This window comes from Tetrao urogallus, assembly GCF_951394365.1.
Source record: "Tetrao urogallus genome assembly, chromosome: 2".
NCBI lineage: Eukaryota > Metazoa > Chordata > Aves > Galliformes > Phasianidae > Tetrao > Tetrao urogallus.
In genome coordinates this window covers 20402664-20420496 of record NC_136814.1, presented here as the reverse complement: position 1 = coordinate 20420496, position 17833 = coordinate 20402664, and the positions used below count along the sequence as shown (strand labels likewise).

At 36.7% G+C, this 17833-nt stretch overlaps 1 protein-coding gene across 1 annotated transcript in view; it reads left to right on the top strand.

Annotated features, from left to right (window-relative positions):
- Positions 1–5886: 5886 nt before the first annotated feature.
- KCNK2 (potassium two pore domain channel subfamily K member 2) overlaps positions 5887–17833 on the top strand; it is a gene marked incomplete at both ends in the record, with an annotated part of 95599 nt that continues 83652 nt past the window's right edge. Inside the window, one exon of the mRNA XM_079532980.1 lies at positions 5887–5920. Coding sequence (XP_079389106.1) covers positions 5887–5920 — 34 coding nt within the window. The remainder of the gene's footprint in view (positions 5921–17833) is intronic.

Here is a 17833-nt window from a genome sequence, read left to right as displayed (position 1 = left end):
TTATAAAAAAAAAAAAAAAAAAATACATATATATGCAGTCAGTAGCTGAAAGCCTGACTAAATCAGGTTGGAATTGAATCGTGTCTCAAATTTCTCCCTTTTATTTCTCCCTTTTATCCAAATTAGCAGCTGTTTTCATGAGCACTTGTTCCTTCTCTTATGTAAGAGGTTATTTCTGAGATCAATAGGATAGCATTCAAAATGGGAATGCATTTCACAGAAACACGAGTTGCTGTCATACTCCCATCCTTTTCCCTAAAACCTAGTACATCTTTATGCCATGCTGTTCCTGTAAAATGGCTGAAACAGTTCTTTTTTTTTTTTTTTCCTTCCTAGATCTTTTATGGCCACAACCTATATTCCATTTTAACATCAACTTTGTGACTGCCAGTCTTGCTACCTCACAGCTATGTAGATTTTCCATGGTGAGATGGGGTGTCTTGCCCTTGGGGGGAACTCCAACTCAGTGAGGTAAAACTGAAGCTATGTTAATTGCATAGTCTACCTTATTACCTTATGCTTCAGCCTGCTCTGAGTCATCTGTTGTTTTCTCCTTCTCTTGTGAAGTAATGATCTGTGCTTCCCTTTGTTTTTCACTTATTTCTGAAGTATTAATAGAGCTTTTTCTTGCTTTTTTTTTAATTGTTGCTACTCGAACTCATTTTACTTCTTAGTCTCTCTGACTCTGTTATTGCATTCCCATGCCATTTCTTTATATGATTCCTTACCTTAACAAAGAAAAACTTACTTAAGAATAGATACAAATTATTTGATTTCTTTTGTAACTTTTGTAGCAACTACATAATTCTTGATATTCTTAGACTATAAAATAGTCATGCAATGTCCAAATTAACTTTGTATCTTGTAAATTCTTGCCACAGTGTAAAGGATTTTCTCTTTCATTTTGAGTTTGTCACTGTTTACTTTCACTGCAGCTGTGGTTGTGTGCCAGTGTAGAATGATGTTCCTACTGTGCAGCCATACCTCCTGTGCCAGCACGGGTACATGAACATCTATGCCTCTACAAACAGCTTTGCATCTAATATTCACAATTCAATTCCTGTGGCTGTTTTTCCCCATGTCTTAGATGGAAGCAAACTCATCAGCTCGATTAGTTTCATTGTACTTGGTGTCAGTGGTGCTGCTGCTGTTATTATGTCTGTGATTTTGTTGAATATAAGGTACATATATATTTTTGACTTCCAACAGTATCAGTAGGTAAGCCTTTCCTAAGTCATTGTATGTCGTTTCTGTAATAGATGTGTGATCCAAGGGCAGAAGTTCAGACAAGTTTGACTCCTATTTCCTAGTTTTGGTGCAGTTAAGGTACCTTATTTGAATCTGTAGGTAATCAGCCTCACTTTAGTCTCACCTCAGTAAAATGATGTGAGATTGAACAGAGAGGCCTTATGGAAGTGGTAAAGATTGGAGACTATTGGTAAGGTGGAATTCCTGTGTTTTTGCAAGGAAGCATGTTTATTTACAAAAGTAGTTTATATTTCTGTCTCTTGAGTATGGGGGAGTTTTTCAAAGTGCTGTTTAGTTATGGGCTTCATTGGGAACAAATCAGTCTGATAAGGTTGTTCTTTAAAAAAGCCTTAACTTTGAGTATTTTGCTGCTGTTATAATTATGTCACTCTTTAACCTGCGTACTTTTTCATTAACCTTATAAATGCTACAGCTGGTATGGATATATATGGAACATGACATTTTTAGAAAATTGCATCTTCACAAGGAAGAGGAGTTGCTGTCTTTAGCTAAATAAGGAGAGCACTGAGTGTTAAAATAAAGATACCCTCAGATTTAGTTTTAATATATATATATATATATTTTTTTTTTTTTCTGGCTTATTTACGTGAAGTCATTTAAGACTTGCTTGCTGAGGTGCTGAATAGTTTGCCTCTGCAATTCCTGTATTAGCATGTTTACAGTTTACGTGTAGGATGAGAGACCTGAGAACTGGGAGCTAAGAGGTAGCAAACAATGTTTTACTGAGTGCTGGTTCACTGGGAACTGATGTATGAGCACGCTACACTGTTTCGGGATGACGTCAAAGAGCGTAGCTGAAGTCTACTGCAGCAAAGTCTGTTTGAGTTTGTGGTGAAGCTGCTGAGAACTGATTATTGTTTTACTTCATCTCACACAGATTAGAGTGCTCAGAGGATGCAAAATAAGCATGGAGTGAGCAGCTTTGCCATGCCCATTTTCTCACTAGAAACTGAGGCCAGCTAGTCCAGCTGAGGAAGTAAGAGTATGTCTTTAGCTCAGCATTTATAGTAACTGATCCAGTGCTGAATGTTCTGTGATATGTGGAGGGACAAACAAGTGTTTCCTGCTCTCCTTTTTCAGCAGCTTTCAATACGTTAGGTGTGAGACAAGCACCTGAACTTTGTTGAACTCTGTAAACAAGAAAGGCTTTTATTGCCTGCTGAGAAGGCAATCTGAGTAATTTGTTTTATTTGTTACAAAGCATCAACAAGTTTATATCTGATGGTGCAAGACCAAAAGGCACTTGAAACCTTAGATGTTTTCTTTTCTCTCAATTCAAGTAGCACAGCGACAACATTCTCTGATACATTAGGGAAAATACTTCCGAATCTGCACAGACTAGGCATACATGTATTTCTACTGTGGTCAAATGCATAGATTGCTATGCACATGCACAGTATGTGAAAGAGGGATGTTCTGCTTGTGGTAAACAATGCTAATTAGCAGTAATTTTTGTTCTAACATTCAATCAAAAAGATAAACTTGGAATTAACTGTTTTGACTGAAAAGGGGTAGAAGGTAAATCTAATCTGAATGTCTCAAAGTATTTTTTAACTGTATTGAAGTAAATGCATTTACAACTGCGAACCCCAATCAACATGGGAAAATAAAGCCATATAAATGGTAAAAATATCGGGGGGGGGGGGGGGGGGGGGGAGGGGGGAGGGAAGCCCCCCAACACTTCATAAAACAAAAAACTTACAGAACTAACTACAGCTTTTTTTTTTCTTCCACAATGTAAAGTTCTCCTCTCTGACATTGTTTTTTGATGGTGGAGGCTGAAGAAACCTTGAAAAACACTTTTGGAACAGGAGAAAAGAGGGTAGGGAGGAGAAGGAAATAAACAATGAGGACAGAATGGAAATTGATGTAAAATCTACTAGCCATAATACTTATTCAATTTCTAGGAAATTCAAGTGACTGCAAGCTGCAGATGAAGAGACAACAGAGTTATGGCTGTATAGTCTTGGATCACTAGTGAGAATTGGACTATTTTATGAAAGTAAAGAGAATTTCATCTGCCCTAATTCTCAGAAGATAACCCAGCAGAATTCCCATTCCTCTAAGAGTTTCAAGAAAACATGTTAGTTTGTGTCTGATGTATAGAGCCTGGATCTCTCCCATCATGGATTTGCACTATAAAATCTTCATTACCCACAACAGATTCAGTTTGAGGGAATTTGTTTAATACATTCCTAATTATCATCAGCACCAAGTGCAGGCACGCTAGATTTATATAGAGCTGTGGCAATTGCTCACAGAAACAAGTTACACAACTTACAGAAAGAACAGGCATATTGTTTGCTTGTGTAACAATCAAATTATCAAAAATGGCCTAAATAGAGAGAATTGATCATCTGAAAGTGTTTTTGTAGATGTGAACACCAGGAAAATGCTTTTGCCTGTGGAAAAAATAAAAAAGATTAGAGCCAAGCAATCGAAACAGAATTAGAGCAGAAATGCACACTGTGGGGAATATCTCTCTTGATAATTTATGCTTTTAGATCACAGTGTTGGGCTTGCTTTGACCATCTTTGATGCTACTTATAATTCCAGGAACTTATTTTTTTGACCCAAAATTCCTGAGACTTGGTTTTCTGTGAGATAGGTTTGTTGGTTCATAGGTGGCAACATTTGAATGTTTTCTCAGAGTAACAGGAAGCTGTGTGAAAAGATCTGTATTGCTTCAGATTAAACAGCAGCAGAGGAGCACTGTTTATTTGAATAGTTACTGTAAGCTATTACATACAGAGAAACTGGGACCTTGTATTGAAAATGCACAATGTAGAAAGCATTTTCTGAAGAGCTGCTTGCACTAGTGACTTATCAGCAAGTGATATACAGCTAAGTCTTGCTGCAAGGCAGGTTTTCCTACATGTTCACCACAGTTGCTCTAAAGCTTAGCTATCAGGCTCCTGGTAAGTATTCAGTTTTAAAGTTAATGAAAAAGATTATAATAATCTTAATTTGTTTGGTCTCTGTCAACTGTAATTCACGTTTTGGGCTCTTCATTGCAAGCAAACAAAAGATCAAGGAATCAAAGAAAAAAAAAAAGGTGTTCTTAAAATGTTTGCCTGACTTTAAACAGCAAGGTTTTAAGCAAAATATTTAATATTTTATAGTTCCTGGTAGAAAATTGTGAGAGCTGGGTATGTCAAACTATTGGGGTATCTCTTGCCGGGACTTAGGTATGGCATATTCATATTAAGAATTTCTGTAAGAATCTTAAGAGATGACATCATATGACTGACCACGAGGGCTGTAGTTGTTTTAATGCTATCATATATGGGTCAGTTTTCAGAGTCTGGGCAAGATCACCAACCTGTGAAATTCATGAAGAATATTCCTGTTTAACTGAATGTGAATGAGACCGAGTCCCCTGTAAGTACTCTTCAGAAATTATATATACACTTCATATATGTATATCAAACAGTTTTCATCTGGGAGAGTTCATCTGTTTGCTGTGAAAGAATTGGAATTATAAGTAGTGGCTCAGAAATCAAGCATAAGCAAATGTTTGTCTACAAATTAAATCCAAAGAGTCTGGCCAGATTTTATTTTACTGAGCATAACACTCCTTTGTTTGTGACTAGGTATCTGTATTTACAAGTGGAGCCATATTCATTCTCTTTAACACTTCTCCATATATTCAGATATTTTAGATGATATATCAGAAATTCCACAAGAAGGTTATTACTGGCATATCATCACATTATTTAAGATAGTGTTGCTTACCTATTGTGTTAGGTGACCATTATGACACTTACATTTTCACAAGTATTGTAACCAATAGACCTGCTTTTCTGTGCAAGTATAAAATTTCTGATTTCTAGAGTATAAATATCTGTGCTATTTACATTCTTGGAACGATTTACAGAAGGTGTAAACAGTGTGCCCTAAACTATTGCCTTCTGATTTGCCTTGGAAAATCCCCATGAAACTGAACTAGGGACCTAGCTATCTCAGGGTTGTCTTTTCTGATCTAAAATTGAGACTTGCATGACATGGAAAGGAAGTATAGGTAGAGGAGATGCAGAATTTAAAAAAAAAAAAAATAAATAATTAAAAAAAATACAGGAAATAAAATCAACCCTGCTGTAGACTCTTATTTCCTTCTTTGTCCTGTTCAATAACTATTGATACAGTTGAGAGAAGATGCTTGAGAGCCTGCTACCAGAACTTGTAGCAATGTAACTCTTCCTTCTTTGAAGAATTGCACATTTTGATCTATTCACTTATAGTAAAGAAGCTGTGATCTTTATAAGCCCTCTGGCACGTTTGAGATGGAGTTATTCAGTCTTTTAGGGGACTCTGGGTAGTTTTGGTTCACATTTCTAAGTGTTTCTTAACTTCTTCAATCAGCTGTCATTTGTAAAGTACTTTGAAGATATGAAACATGCCATAAATGCCATGTATCAGAATTACTAACTAACAGATTTCCTTTTATGTGTGCATTGAGTATTTTGGGCAGGAAATAAAGAAAGAGCACGCACATGAATCAGAATAAGGCATGCTATGATGTGATGACTTGTTCAGAAGATTACTTAAAGAGAGCCATGAAGGGAATGCCTTATCTAAGAATGAAAGCATGGTGACTTCTGAATACTACATCACCAAATGAGGAACCCACAAGCAAGACATAATTTCTACCGTAAGTACTGATACCATAAACTAGTATTTAATTTAGTTGAACTTTGCTATTTGCAATCAGTTTCCATGGCTTGAGGTGATGATGGATTAGAAGGAATAATTAAATTAACTGATTAAATGCCTCAATGGCATATGTATCAGTTATAAATAATGGCATCTTATTTTAGTTCTTTTGACATATTGATAATTTTTTTTTTTTTTTTTTTTTTTTTTTATTAAAGTCTGATTAGACATAAAGTTGTGTATGAGTTGAAGATTTTCTACATCTGAATGGTATTATTTAGGAAAATTGCACCAGTTATCCTGTGGACTATTACTGAGAATGGTTCTTTGGGAAGTTGGACATCTCCTTTGATATAAAGACAAATCTGCCCATAATACTGTGCATATTTATTTCCATATAGCAATGTGATGGTTAAGTTGGAGCATGGAAAGTAGGAAACTGTTGAGTAATGGGTATTTACCCAGATAATCAAATCATACTTTCACATTACTGCATTAATGTCCTGCTTAGATAATATTGGAGGTCCTCCTGTTTTTCCTGGGGAATTATCAGCAGGTATATAAACTTTGGGAAGTTTTCTTAAGACCTGAAGGAAAACCTATCCCAAAAGGAAGAGAAGAAAAAAAAAATCATGCTCTACTGCATAAAATAGAAAAATCTTTTGCAGATTGGGGTATATCAAAAAGTGTGGCCAGCAGATCAGGGGAGGCAATTCTCCCTGTCTACTCTTCCCTGGTACGGCCACATTTGGGATGCTATGTCCAGTTCTAGGCTCCCCAAATAATAATAATAATAATAAAAAAATGGGTCTCCTAGAAGTAGTCCAGTGGTGGGCCACAAAGATGATTAAGGGCCAGGAGCATCTCCCATATGAGGAAAGGCTGAGTAATCTGAGTCTGTTCAGCCTGGGGAAAAGAAGGTGGACGGAGGATCTGATTGATAAATATCTAAAGGCATGTAGGAGGCAAATGGATGAGGCCAGGCTCTTCTTGATGGTGTATAACAATAGGACAAGGAGTAATGGCCTAAAACTTGAACATAGGAAGTTCCATACAAACATGCAGAAGAACTTGTTTATGGTAAAGGTGACAGAGCACTGTGACAGGTTGCCCAGAGAGGTTGTGGTGTCTCCTTCCATGAAGATATTCAAGACTTGCCTACCTGTGCAACCTATTGTAGGGTGCCAGATTTAGCAGGGAGGTTGGACTTATGATTGCTTGAGGTCCCTTCCAAACCCCGCAATTGTGTGATTCTGTGATTTCTATTCTGCTTGATTCAGACAACAATATTGCACCACAGGTTTTTGAATTAGAGATAAGTAATGGAATGTGATGTATGAGTGTTTCATTTGTGAGTAAGGAATGTTCTACTTCTACCTGTCTATCTGAAATCTTTACCAAATATAAGAGTAAACATGATCTCAATATTTTTGGATTAGGGACACATTACTTATCTTCATAATTGAACCTTTAATACCACCTAATGGAAAATGATTATTTAAAGCAGTTCAGTTGTTTACACAATAAGTGTTTCCTTTGGATCACTATATATGGTTCTGTGTTCTGAAAGTGAATGAGATGTGCATTTATTGAAATGCTTAATTGTTCTGAAATTGTCTTTCAAATTACTTAAGTATGGTGCTTTTTTTTTTTTTTTTTTTTTTTTTTTTGAAGGACTACTTTTCCTTGAATTAAGTCCTTTATCGTATATTCCTTTCACTGCTTTAAGGTGTGCACTGTGCATGTAAGTGCTGAGGTTAGAATTACTGTTAAAAAGCTTGACCTATGGTGATTTCTCTTCGTTAGATGCTCCTTCATTGTCTGCTCTCTCCTAGTATCAGTGACAATGTGTTTTTCTCCAGAATTATTTTGACTTTGCTTTCTGACCAATGTTAGAGGCTTTAGATAACCAGTTAATCATTATCTTTACATCTGAAGAATGAGTAGTTTTGAATTTTTAGGAAGCTAATGAACTCAAGTATTGAATTCTGAATACCAAAAACAGCTTCCTCTCTCCAAATAATTTTCTGTTAAGTTTTACCCCATGATCTTAAATGGAACAGAAAGAACTTGGGGATAGAAGACAACTTGGGTAATTTATACTGAAGAACCAAGGCAGCCATAGCACCCAAGTGCAGGTGTTTCATAGCCTGCAGCACTGCTACAGACTGTTCATGACAAATGAAAAATACTTTTGCAGAGTCAGGAGGAGACCTCAAACAGGCAGAATGTAATTACCTAGCTAGAATTTGAGAAAGACTGCAGGATCACCTGGGAAATGAGGTGTTGCTTCCTGTTAATGTTGTGCTGAATGGAAAACATTCTTAGATTTACTATACTGAATAACTTACAGTGCAGTCATGATTTTAAATGCCAGAACACTGAAGAGAAAACCTCAACTTCTTTTTCTGACAATACTGGAGAAACTGAGATGAAAGTCTGGTAGAGAGTAGAAAAAAGGAAATATTTCTGGTATTTGTATTAGTTGTCGTGTTTGAAAGGTAAGGAAAAGAAGTACAAGGCAGAATTGGCAGTTATTGTTTGACCAACTGTTTACTTTGCTAGTATTTTTGCACTGCCTGTATCATGCAACTGCCAGATTGATGGTGTATTCCTGTGATCTTCATTCCATTATTCCATTGATCTTCAAACTTTATAATTTTCTAGATTAGCTAAGGAGTCACACTAATAAATATATGGAGGCATTTGTCAGCCTACTACAGATGTAAGGACTTAGTTTGTAGAACTACTTAAATGTATTTAGGTTTAGGGTATACGCTTTGTGTTTCTCATGGCTATTGGTCAGAATTCTACCATAATCAGTGTTTTAAATTTGGAAATATACCATGTGCAGACCACATGCTGAAAACTGTTTGGGCAAAATAATGAAATGGGATTTGAAGGCATTTGAGTGGAAAAATAGATGGATTTTGTTTCCTAATAACTGTAAGATATGAAGTCTAAAAAGCTTCTAAGCAGTACTGACAAAGCATGTTTGAGAAGTAGAGGCATCACATTGAGATTAAATAGTTTATTAATGCTCTCCTTTTATTTTAGTATGATTGATTATCACAGATAAAATACATAATAGTTTAATTTCCTCATATGAATAACCCCTTCCCATCTTTATTAATATGCAGTCAAAGAGAGGATTTACTTCCTCCATTCACTTCTGTAAGAGAAGGATATTGCTCAATGCTAGCAGGCCAATTCTTTCAGCATTCAGCATGCTATAATACAGAGATCTTCAGTATAATGCAGTGAGACACAATACAACATGAAGACAAATACCTTTTTGGCATCCTTCCACTGTTTTATTTATTTCATGTGTATTTTTCAATAGTGGGGAGAAACAAATATGTAATTTAAAGTAGTCAAGTCCTCTTTTTAGCAATTTCATCTTTTGACACAATACTTACTACATGGAACATTAGAGTGAATACATAGAATTGTGCATGCATCATTTTTTACTTACTCAAAGTGAGCACACCTTTCTTAATGGAGGTCAGAGAAGTCTGGGAGAGAGATGTTCTTACTTCTGTGTTTGCCAGTAAAGATAAAAAGCAGGTTAACAACAAGATGTAATAAACTGTAATCAAGGATTCCACAGTAGTCTACTGCAAGTTTGATTTCTTTTCTTTTTTTTTTTTTTCCCTGCCTCTTCTTTCCTGTTCGCAGAAGTTTAAGTCAGGATCCAGAAGTTTCTTTACTAACAGTTCACAGTTCTGCCCTTTTAAGTAAAAGAAATTTGTTATGCTGTAACGATGGGTAGAGTAACTCAAAATACATCTTTGCCAGAGAGAGCTGCTCTCCATCTGTGCAGGGCACTTAATTTCTCTTGCTGCATGCTCTGTGTGTGAAATAGGATCGCAAAGACAACATCCCCTTGCTTTTGGCCTCCTTTACCTGGACTGAACAGTTCCTGCTCTAGGAACTGTTTCTTGATTTGTACTTCAGTACAAAACAAACAAACAAAAATAAAACAAAAGGGTGAGGAAAGGTTCTGAGAAGGTACTACCTTTTTCCAACCATGTTCCCTTATTCAGTCTCAGATGTGATCAGTGCCTTCTCAGCTATATGAAAAGTTTGGTTGACAGCTTGTAGGGTCAGGAGGTTTCGCTGACCAAGACCTTTGTCACGGTGGTAGGGAAAACAACGCAGAAGTCATATTTTAGGAGGCCAAGGTTTCGAGTTCAGTTTTCTTGACACTGGACTGCAGGGGCTTTCCACTCCCAGACCTCCTTGTAAGACAGAGGATGGCTAGGGTTAGAGCTTTCTGCAGTAAACTTTTTATCTTGCCCCTATCAAACTAGGTCAAGCTGACTTCAGCACATCTCTGCAGTTTTCCATTCCCCTGTTCTTCAAAGAACTAAAGTCCTTTCTGTGCTTTGACTAAAGAAACTGCGTCCACTTCAGTAAAAAGAAATGACAATTGTGACAGAGTTCTAGATTAGTATTTTAATCCTTCTGCTGAAGTGCTGATAATTCATGGAGCCAAATCTTTTTATTTATTTTATTACTCCTCTCTGAAACTTTAGTAATATCAGCCCGCAGAAAGGACAGTTGTCTTTGATTCTTGAAATAAACCCACTGCACTGTAAGGATATTTAATTGACCAAGTAATCAATATTTAATTTTAATTTTAAGAAGTTCGTGTTCTATGTTATGAAACAGTGAGAAGGATTTTAAAAATTGCTATTTGAAATGTCTTTCACATTCTGCAAGTCTACATTCTCAGATCTATAATAGACATGCTGTTCTTATATGAAATTTCTTTGATGGTCCATAATATTTAAAGGAGAAATCTTTCTTTAACTACTATGTTTGTTTCAGAAACACATGAAATTAAAAACAAAGCTCAGGATGCATGAACTCACACGAGGCAACATAAAACAGTAAAATGCCAACTTATGAGTCTGAAGCATCAGTTTTATAAGTTGCTTGTGCTCTTCTTCTTGGAAAAATGGGTATATTTCAAAGAAAATAAGTTGATTTTAAACAATTTACTTGATACATTTGTAGATCCATGATGACACTTTCTGTGAGCAACAACAACAAAAAAAAACCCACCACACACTTGCCTCTATGTGTTTAAAAATTAACCATCACGAAGAATGGTAGGTAGATTTCATTACTTCAGGATATTTCTTCTTGAAACTAATATCCAAAAGAATTGTGATTCTTAAAAATTAAATGTATGTAGTAAAGTTTTAGTCTTCAAAAGTTCCAACTTTGAATTTGGGGCCAAATTAAAGGCTACTAACATCACCTGGAGAATCTTGAGGGAAACCAATGGTATCCCATATTAATTAAGTTTTAACTATGTTAGATGGAAAACACGTGGTCCTGGTTACATATTAAAGCAAAGCTGTTTCTTCATCTTAATTTTGAGTCTGCAGGTAGTTACTCCTAGATTTGAAAGTCCAAAATGTACCCTAATATCTCAGGTTGGATGTTAGATATATTTTATCTCAGAGTGGTAAGGCATTGGAGCCAGGAGATGGTGGAGTCACTGTCCCTGGAGCTGTTCAAGAAATGTGTAGATGTGGCACTGAGGGACATGGTTAGTGGGCATGGTGTTAATGGGTTGATGGTTGGACGTGATTATCTTAGTGGTCTTTTCCAACTTTGATTCTGATTCTAATAACTCTAATATAGATCTAAATTTGTTTTTGTTTTTTGTCCAAGTCTCTTGGTCTCTTGGCAAGTTAGGATAGTTATTTAAAAGCTTTGTTGTGAAATCAAGTGATTCAAAATATATAATTAGGAAACTATTTTGTTTACTTTAAGATCAGGATTAAAATTACAATATAAATGCTTTTTACCAATGATTTGGAGTGGTAAGAGAAACCCAGAGAAGGATAACATTTTTTCCACAAAACTGATTAGTAGTTTGAGAAGTTGTTCCAGTACAACAACGCAGTGGACATAGATAGACCAGCTAGAAAGCAACTTTAAAAACTTATCAACTATCAGGAAAAACTGAGATTATAGGTATACTGGTCTCCATACACAAAATCAATAGGATTCTACATATATGTCTATTGATTGACAAATAGAAGAAGCCCTGTCAACCTCATGTTCTAAGCCAAAATATGTTGCTTATTTCTTACTTAGTATTTTACTTGGACAAAGCCTCACATAAAAGGTGGAAACAATATTTTCATTTCATATGTTCCTTCTGGTACTTAAAGGAGGGCTAAATAAAAGATATGAAAAGACTCCTTATCTAAGAGCATAGTGATTGGACAGGGGTAATGGCTTAAACTCAAACAGGGTAAATTTTGATATTCAGTAGAAATTCTTCACTATGAAGGAAGTGAGGAACTAAAACAGACTGCCCAGAGAAGCTGTGGATGTCCCATCCCTAGAAATGTTTCATACTGGAGGGGAATTTGGGCAGCCTGGTCTAGAGGGAAGTGAACATGGCTATGGCAAAGTGGTTGGAACTAGATGGTTCCTTCCAATCCAAGGCATTCTATGGTTGTGATTCTATGTTCATACTAAAAGTTTCATGTGTAGATTATTTAGGGAATAGTGCTAGATAAGGGAAAATGCCCATTGATTTGTCTTTAGATGTGCACTGGATTCTTATTTGGCAAGGTAAGGGCTCTATTTGAATTTTCTCTGTTGCATCTAATAATCTTTTTTTTTTTTTTTTTTCCCACCGCTGTTTACAAAAACATGGAAATAAAAACTCCTCAGTGGGAGACATGCCTATGTAATGATTTTATCTCACTAATTTTGCTGTTATTCCCTCAAACTTCCTATTTTTCTGCCTACTATTTGCTTTATATTTGTTTACAAAACAGTTTGGTGTATTGTGTGCACCACCAGTCTTATGAAAATGCTGACACCATGCTCTGTTTGCTCAGAATTGTAACTTTATCTCCAAAGTACTCTTATGAGGCTGCTGCAGGATCCTTTCAAAACCTCACTGTGCTCCTGTTTCCTGGTTTATGAGGATAGCTTCTGAGATGTTACCTCACAGCACTAGATGTGAGAGAGTTGCAGAGACTGTGCCTGAGATCGAGAAGTTGACTTTTGTCACATGGAAGGCCTGAGCTCAGATCATATCTCTGCCTAGGAGCACACAGCCTGAGGTTGTGCAAGCCTCCATAGCTCAAAATAGTGGGACTTAACTATTACCAGTCATGTTTGAGCTGCTGTTCTCCAATCCTCCTGCAGAAAAGGAAGCAGATCAGCAGGCTCTACTGACATACTCAGTCCTATTGTAGTTGGTATTTTGGAATATGAACTATGTTTTGCCATCTGTCTCCTGACTCATAGTCATCTCTCTTTGTACTGTCAGCAAACACAAGAGGAAGGACATGAGAGATGGTGATACTCCATAGCTTCTCTTGTTCCCTGAATTTGCCACTTGGATTTGAGCCCTTTCTGGGAGTGGCAATTACTCCTTAATGTGATCCCAAAGGCACTATGCCGTGTTCTTACGACTTCCTGAGAAATGGTCAGATCTCAACTCCAACAAAGACCATTGAACAAAGTAGAAATTAACAGTATTCTTTTCTTTAATCTGGGACATAGTTTTTGCGTTCGCTAAAATGTATATTAAAAAAAGAAAAATAGTCAAACACCATTGAAAGCAATAGTGAAATTCGCTGAAACCAATGTTTTGCTGCAGATGCTTCACTAGGTAGTTTTTCTCCATCATTGCCTGGGTACTGCACACGGACTGAATAATGATGCTTGGGTAGTCTTTTCATTAGCTGCCTAGAGTTGCTGTGAGTCTTGCTTCACTCCGCATAAATGTAAGCTAATGTTAAAGAATTCAAATAAGCTGATATATAACCTATGCCTTTTTACCAGTAGTAGGAAAAGATTAATTTGATGAAAACTTCAGAAGAAGGAATAGTTACAAGTTATATACTCGTCTTTTTCTCTAAAAGAATATATTCTAATATTGCATTGGGAAAATCTGTCCTTTAATAATACATGGAGAAAAATACTATTTTAGCATCAAATAAAATTGTCAGAAAGGAAAAGCTGTATACTACTGATCTCGCAAAACAAACACTCATTCTGCTAATCCTGTGTGCAAGGGGTCTTGGATGTTTATATTCAAGAATCTAGGTTTGCATATGTGTTTTGCACCTGGGCTGTTATTGTATGGTAAGACGAAGGCATGCAGATCAGGAATGAAATTCAGTATAAAATTTTTCTGTAAGATGAGTTATGGATACTACTACTTCTGTAGCGGTCTGAGCACTTACATGAACATGATCTTCACAGCAAAAATATGCTTAACACAAGTGCAAAGCCATGGAAAAAGTTGGTATAAATGGTCAAATCAAGAATTTGTGGAGAAAAAGTATGAAATGTCACTCAACAGAGATATGGCAGGAAACAAAAATGTACCTATACTCTAGAGGCAATGTAGTTTACATACACTGCAGTTTATTCAGCGCTGCATTTTGCCTTAGCCAGCCATGGCCCGTGTACATAGATGTAGTTATACTCTGTACCCTGTCTCATTTGCATTGCTACGGAGTTAGCATCCAGTAATAGGGACACAGGACACATACGGAAGATGAATATCTTCATCCAGGTTATGATGAATAGAACTAGGCAGGAGAAATGCACACCTGGAATAGTGTGGACAAGGCTGCGTTACTATTGTTTGTTGGCATAAATTTGAGAATATATATATGTGTGTGTATTTTGACGTGTAATATGGTGTTTTCCATGCCAGAAGCGAGTTTTTCGGGGAAAAATAAGGCTCTTTGCTCACAGGAAAGCATTGATGTAATTGATATTTCTCATGGGAATCTGCATTTCTTCTCCACTATGGCCTCGGCGGTGCAAGTAGGCTAGTACTTGCTAACACTAGCCTAGCCAAAGCACTAGATCAGGTTGATTAATAATGGTTCTTGAGTCTCCCATGTTCCCACCCCAAAAACCCAACCAACCAACCAAACAAAAAAAAAAACCATAAAACTACATAAAAGAGGACATTTTTATGGTTGGAATGATCTGGCTTCTGGCTACCTGTGTTGTCAGTGCACAAGCTGCTTTCTTGATTTATCTTCAGCAGTTTACCTGTCTCCTTAGGTCATCCTCAGCACCAAAGAAGTCACAGCAGTCTCTGACATCCATTAGATGACACAAAAGAGAAGGTTTTCATTTACCCAAATTAAGAATAGTTCTGAACAGCAAAGAAAATGAATATGGAAAAATCTTGAAATAAACCCTGGCATTTAGATAACCAAATAACCCACAATCAAACCATGCCACTCTTCTTTCCCTTCTCTTCTTTCCTAACTCTATCCACAAACACTTATCTTGTTCCTGCTGATTACAGTTCTGTTCCAGAAGTGGTTGTCCTTTTCACTATCACATTTTTTCTGTTTTACATAGAAAAGGCTTCTTCAGCAATTTCCAAACACGTATTATAGCATATTATAAACAGACATATATTGTATGGGAAAATAACCTTGATAACCTATTCAAAAATCAGAGAAAAAAGTTTTGAGATTATGTTAGAAAGGGCAAAAAAAGGGTTAGTAACATGAAGAAATGGAAAAGGAAGGAAAAGGATGTTCCTGCTTCTTCTGAAATTTGTCTTCAGATTTTTTTACTTTGAGCTTTGACAGCTCACAATTTAATTTTTTTTCAGTCATCTTAATATTTAATCACAGTTTTTAATTATACTGGTAACTTGAGGCTACTTCTTAACTCAGCAATAACTTCATCTTCTATTAATCAATGGCACACATCCTTGGTTTTGACACTTACTTGCTGTAAGTGTTTTGACTTTGGTGGCACACACAGCCCTGGATGCTGCTATTGCCTCTTAAATCTCATCTTCTCAAGTTATCAGTGCAATGTTTCACCCAGATGATAAGTTGGCATAAAGACGTTCACTTTTCACTGTGGTTGTTAGTATTACTGTTGCTAAAAATACAGAAAATCAGAGAAAAAATCTTAAAGTCTTACTCTAGGATACATTCTTATTCCAGAAAATGTTTCTTCTCTTTAGGTTGGAGACGGGATATCCCGATCCCTGAGAACTGTGGATTGCAAGAACATTACATCTCAGTTGTATGACAGGGAGGATTTGGGATTAAGGCCTTGGGGTTTTTGGTCTGTACACCAAATTAACCCAAATTCTAGGGTTACAACACTCATTTTGACAGTGGGATGTGTTGGTTTGTGGCATGAGCCAATGGGTGCAACTTCTGCTGGGATGCAGAGGCCATTCAGCCCAAATCCACGAGGGATCGGTAAATGTTCTGGGAGATGTCTGGTCTATTATGGCTCTGTGAGAACTGGAGAATGTGGCTTATGGGGTTGACTGTATCTCCTGACATTCTGAGACCAATCTCCTGTTTTTGCAGGCAGTGTGTTAGATAAATGTTTTTCATAAACTGACCAGAGTGTTTTATAATGTTAGGTTTTTTTTCTCAGCCTCTTCATTGAGAGATTGTTCCAGAAGCTGGTGCTTTGCATGCTTTTTGTGATTTCCAGCCTAAATTTATTCACAGAATGATTTTGTTTTTATGCCAGCATGATCCATTAGCTCAAAAGGTCTTTTTGATGTGTCTTCACAAAGTAATACGATCTTTTCTCAGTTTCCATTTTGCAAGAATGAGTGAGCTGAGCTTGTTTCCTCAGACATGATCAATCCAGTCTTTTCTGCTCAGCTTTAGCTCAATTTTTATGGAGCACCCATAGCTAGAACTAAGTGCATTTTTCCCACCAGGATGTTTCACCAGGACCCATGGATTGGCATGTAGTGCTCTGATAGCACTTGCTGGCAGAACTCTGCCTCATATGTATTTGTGACACCAGAAAAAATAAATCAAGGAGATGATAGATTTAAAAGGACTTCTAATAAACTGCTTTGAATAGGTTAGAACAGGCCACCTCATTATGTGGCACCTTGTATTCAGAACACACTGGCCAATGTGAATTGCGCTGTTTGAAGGTAGGTCTGAAAGAACCAGTACCGCAGATATATGAGCTTTGGTAGCTTTCTGCTTGGGGGCTAGCAGTTTTGGATTCCTTGCAGAAAGGGGTAACTCTCCCCTTTTACTTTAAGAGACCTGGTGCTCTGAACTGAAGGCAAAGAAGTTAAGGATAATTGGATCTTAAAGGAGGACTTTGTCACTTCAAAAAGGAAAAGTTTCTTAAAAGAAAGATTGGCAAAACGAGCTACCCTTTTCCCCAGTAATCTTGGACCAGAGTCAGTGGATGCTTTTTAATAGCCCACAATTTTAAAAGAGCAATCTAATTACTAGTTTTTGCTTAAAAAAAAAAAAAAAAAAAGCAAAAAACAAAAACACCACCAAACATAAGAGTAAAACTTTGAAAAGGAGCAAAATTGAGAGATGTATTCCTTGTATGTGAAATATGTAAAAGAGGAATTATATAATATTTTTTAACAACTTTTGCTTTTTTCAGGGTTTATTGGGTCCCTATTTTGCAATCAGATTGCAGTGGCATTTGGAGAGCAGGACTGAGAGAGAAACATCAAGTAGGAGGCTGGCTTAAGTTTTTAGATGAAGCAGTGTTGCTTGGCTAGGCTGTAGAGCATGCTTGGATGAGAGTGCAAGCTTTAGAAAGAAAAGAGGTGATGGCATGGTTGATTGGGCTGACAAACTAGTCTTACCAAAAAAGATGGAGTGACAAAGTGAAAAATTTCAACAGTTCAGTTGTCACATGGAGCGTATTTGCAGTAAGAAATTTGAAAGTTTACAGCTGAAGAAAAAAAAAAAAAAAGAAAGAAAGAAAGGAGGGGAATGAAACAATTTCTGGGCTTTCACGGAGCCACTATTTTGTAGAGAAAGAAAGCTATCTGTGGAAAGTCATACCTAAAAGGGAATTAAATGTAGGTATTTTGCAGTGTAGAAGATTGTACTGTGGAAATTGCTCAGATAGAGCTCTCTCA